General features: G+C 39.8%; 1 protein-coding gene across 1 annotated transcript; it reads left to right on the top strand.

Annotated features, from left to right (window-relative positions):
- Window positions 1-1,352: 1,352 nt before the first annotated feature.
- LOC136563204 (splicing factor 3A subunit 2-like) lies at window positions 1,353-1,961 on the top strand. Its single transcript, XM_066560443.1, has one exon. It carries the CDS (start codon window positions 1,353-1,355, stop codon window positions 1,959-1,961), a length of 609 nt encoding a protein of 202 aa, XP_066416540.1.
- Window positions 1,962-3,437: the final 1,476 nt, after the last annotated feature.

Raw genomic sequence — 3,437 nt, 5'->3', positions numbered from 1 at the left:
TCAGAGACTGCCAGGTTTTCCTTTCTTCTTTCCTTAGAACGCTCCTTCAAATGATTTCCACTCTGAGGATTTAACTCTTTTTTTTTCCATTACCATCAGAGTTTACATTAACTCAATCTACCTCCTACCTACAAAATCTAATTACTGATCTCAGTTAGGCCCATAAACAGTACTTTTACATTAACCAAGGGTCATTAAATACCAGGGGAAAACACTTTCTCTTCCAGAGGGCTGGAGGGTTGTCTCTATGCAACATGTTCAGCATTAGTTCACCTGCAAAGAACAATTCCAATTACCATGCTTTATGGTAAGAAAATATATACAACTTCTTACTCACGCATCTGTTGGCAGCTGTAGGAGCTATTACTGATCCATGCACCACATTAACTCATTTACTCCAGGATAACTCCCTGTAACTCCCTGGGTTCTTTGCTTTACATATTTACCTTCTATGTGTTCTCAGAAGACTCTGGTATGATTTTACTAAAGTAACTATATACTCACAATTTTACCTCTTTTAAAGGCATAGATTTGAGTACCCAACATGAATCCCTTGAAAGCATGCTAATAATTAGTAAAAATACTTTGCACAGCATGAATAAGGCTTCTTCCTTGAAAAGAAAAAAAATAATAAAAATGCGTGCTTGTGATTGGAAACTCTGTTTCCAATGACGTCTGTTATGCACTCAAGATCTATTGACTTGAAGTCATAAGGGAAGAGCATCTCACTGACATCTGGTTTTTCTCTCCTGAACGATATACAATGGAAATTAGTGTTATTATTAAAGAAAATTGGGGGTTTCCCTCCTATTGTGCAATTAGTCAGGTACCTTAGTGCAAAATGTTATGCCTGATCTGAATGAATTGCTAAAGAGATGGGAAAAACTGACCCTCATGCAGAGTAATCTGAGGTCTCTGAATGAGAAGACAACGAACCATCACCTTAATTTCTGAGATTATAAATATATAAAACTGTAGAGGACAGATCCCTTTATTTGCTCTGGAATATTCCTTCAAGGTGAGAATTTTTCAAGACAATCACCTAATTATTCTCCTGTATTCACATCACCTGTTTGTGAGATTAAGAAAAAATGACAAACATGACTTTCTTTTGGCCCCCTCATGATCAAATAGTGATCATGAATGAGTGCCTTCAAGCTCTAAAGAAGAGACAGATTATGAATAAATTCTTGCTTTCACGTGAAGCATAAAAGAGTGAGTGAGAAGAAGAATGGGTGGAAAATGTGCTGCAAGTGGACAGAGAACTCAGAAATCCTCACTCCTCCTTGCCAGGGTGGATGCTCGATTCAGGAGGTCTTCATCTCCAGCCTCTTTAAATCAGCAATGAGGAGATGCAGTGTCCTCCAGCAGATAAACCTCATCCTCCTGAGGAAAAACCTTGGTCTCCCATAGATAAACCTCATCCTCCAGCAGATAAACCTCATCCTCCCACAGACAGACCTCATCCTCCCACAGACAGACCTCATCCTCCCACAGATAAACCTCATCCTCCAGCAGATAGACCTCATCCTCCCACAGATAGACCTCATCCTCCCACAGATAAACCTCATCCTCCCACAGATAGACCTCATCCTCCAGCAGATAAACCTCATCCTCCCACAGATAGACCTCATCCTCCAGCAGATAAACCTCATCCTCCCACAGATAGACCTCATCCTCCAGCAGATAAACCTCATCCTCTCACAGATAAACCTCATCCTCCCACAGATAGACCTCATCCTCCCACAGATAGACCTCATCCTCCCACAGATAAATCTCATCCTCCCACAGATAGACCTTGTCCTCCAGCAGATCTGCATTGTCCTCCAGCAGATAAACCTTGTCCTGCCACAGATAAACCTCATCCTCCCACAGATAAACCTCATGCTCCAGCAGATAAACCTTGTCCTCCAGTGGACCCTGTGTGGCAAGATCTCACAGATTCCCAGAGCAGGATGTAACAGACGCCTCTGGCTGCATTGGTCACATGGATATCTGATTTCCTGTCTTGGGTTTTTATCTATTTCATTCATCTCAAACTATCAGAAAACTCTGAAAAGTATGTTATTAGCGTTCACAATTAGAACTGCTGTATACAAGGTGGCCGTGATTAGCAAAATTGCTGGGCAAAAATCTTCACATAAAAGGTTTTTTGGCAAAAAGGCACACTGAGCCACTCCTAGGCGCTTCAGAAAATCATTAGATTTTTCCAGATGGGGAGGGAGATGCTCTGAATTTTCTTTAAAAATACTACTTAAATAAGAGACTTCAAAATTTTGGTGTTGCTGTATTTTTTTCAAATGTAAATTTTACTTTTAATGTAAGTATTTGCTATATCACTTTTTAATTTGTGACTTTTAAAGTGTAAGATGACCAAAATAATAAAAAAAACCCCAACCAAACAAAAAAAAAACAGCATCCAAAAAAGCCCAAAACCCAATAAATTCCAGCATTTTAAATCAATCTGAATATTCTGTTAAACCTAAAGAACATTTCCAAATTATTTGGTGTGAGACAAGCCAAGAAATCTGTTATTGGTCTCCTTGTAATCAGGAATTTTTCACAATCATAATCACAATGTAATCACTCATATATTATGGGGTTTTTTTATCAGAAAACACAGTAAGAAAAATTAGATTAGCTCATGATTAATCTGCAAGGTAACAGCACAAAGGCAAAAATATCCAGATTTGAGAATGCCTAGGAATTCTTAAAGCAAGATTGCTACCAAAAATATTCACTATATAATTCACAAATTATTCTTGGGCTGTTTCCCATTTTATGAATGGTCTATTCTTCTGTTTTTATTAATATTGTTGACTAGCTACAACAGGTGACATTTTTATCCCCTTAGGCTGTCCATTATCCAAATGAAGGGCCATCTGGAAAGGGATTCTGTTCACTGAAAAATGTGACAGAGCTGATGGCTTTTTAACTGCAAGTCATCTATGATTGCTGGTAAACACCAAAAATTAGCATTGATCCTCCTCAAATGAAAAAAAACAACAACAATAAAGTACTTCAGACAGGCTTATGGAAACACCTTCTAGGCAGATGTGCATGCTAATTAATAATTGTAGATGGCAACCCTTCCTCATTTTTGTAAATTAATGCCAGTTGAATCCTCTAAAACAAATAAACATGACTACAGATGGGGCAGCTACTTGGATATGCCCAGCAGAGCATATGTGGAGTAGGAAATGGGGAGGGACAGAGATCTCTGCCACGCTACAAACAGGCAGCAGACAAGAGCCATTACCAGAACCTGCCACACTCAGAAAATCAGGGACTCTGTGCTTCTGCCCTCCAGGCCACGCTCTGGGAGCCCTTCCAGAGAGAAGGTGGAGCTGCCCTGCCCCTGGGTTTGAGGGCTGTGGCTGGGAGGGACCAAGGCAGCAGTCACAGATATTCAGAGGCAGAATGAGAATGGCACCATT

This window comes from Molothrus aeneus, chromosome 15, assembly GCF_037042795.1.
Source record: "Molothrus aeneus isolate 106 chromosome 15, BPBGC_Maene_1.0, whole genome shotgun sequence".
Classification (NCBI taxonomy): Eukaryota; Metazoa; Chordata; class Aves; order Passeriformes; family Icteridae; genus Molothrus; species Molothrus aeneus.
The sequence above is the reverse complement of the archived record's forward strand: the minus strand, read 5'-3'. Positions and strand labels throughout refer to the sequence as shown.

Coding starts and splice junctions, on each gene's coding strand:
- LOC136563204 (XM_066560443.1), top strand. CDS start 1,353: ATGCAGTGTCCTCCAGCAGATAAACCTCATCCTCCTGAGGAAAAACCT.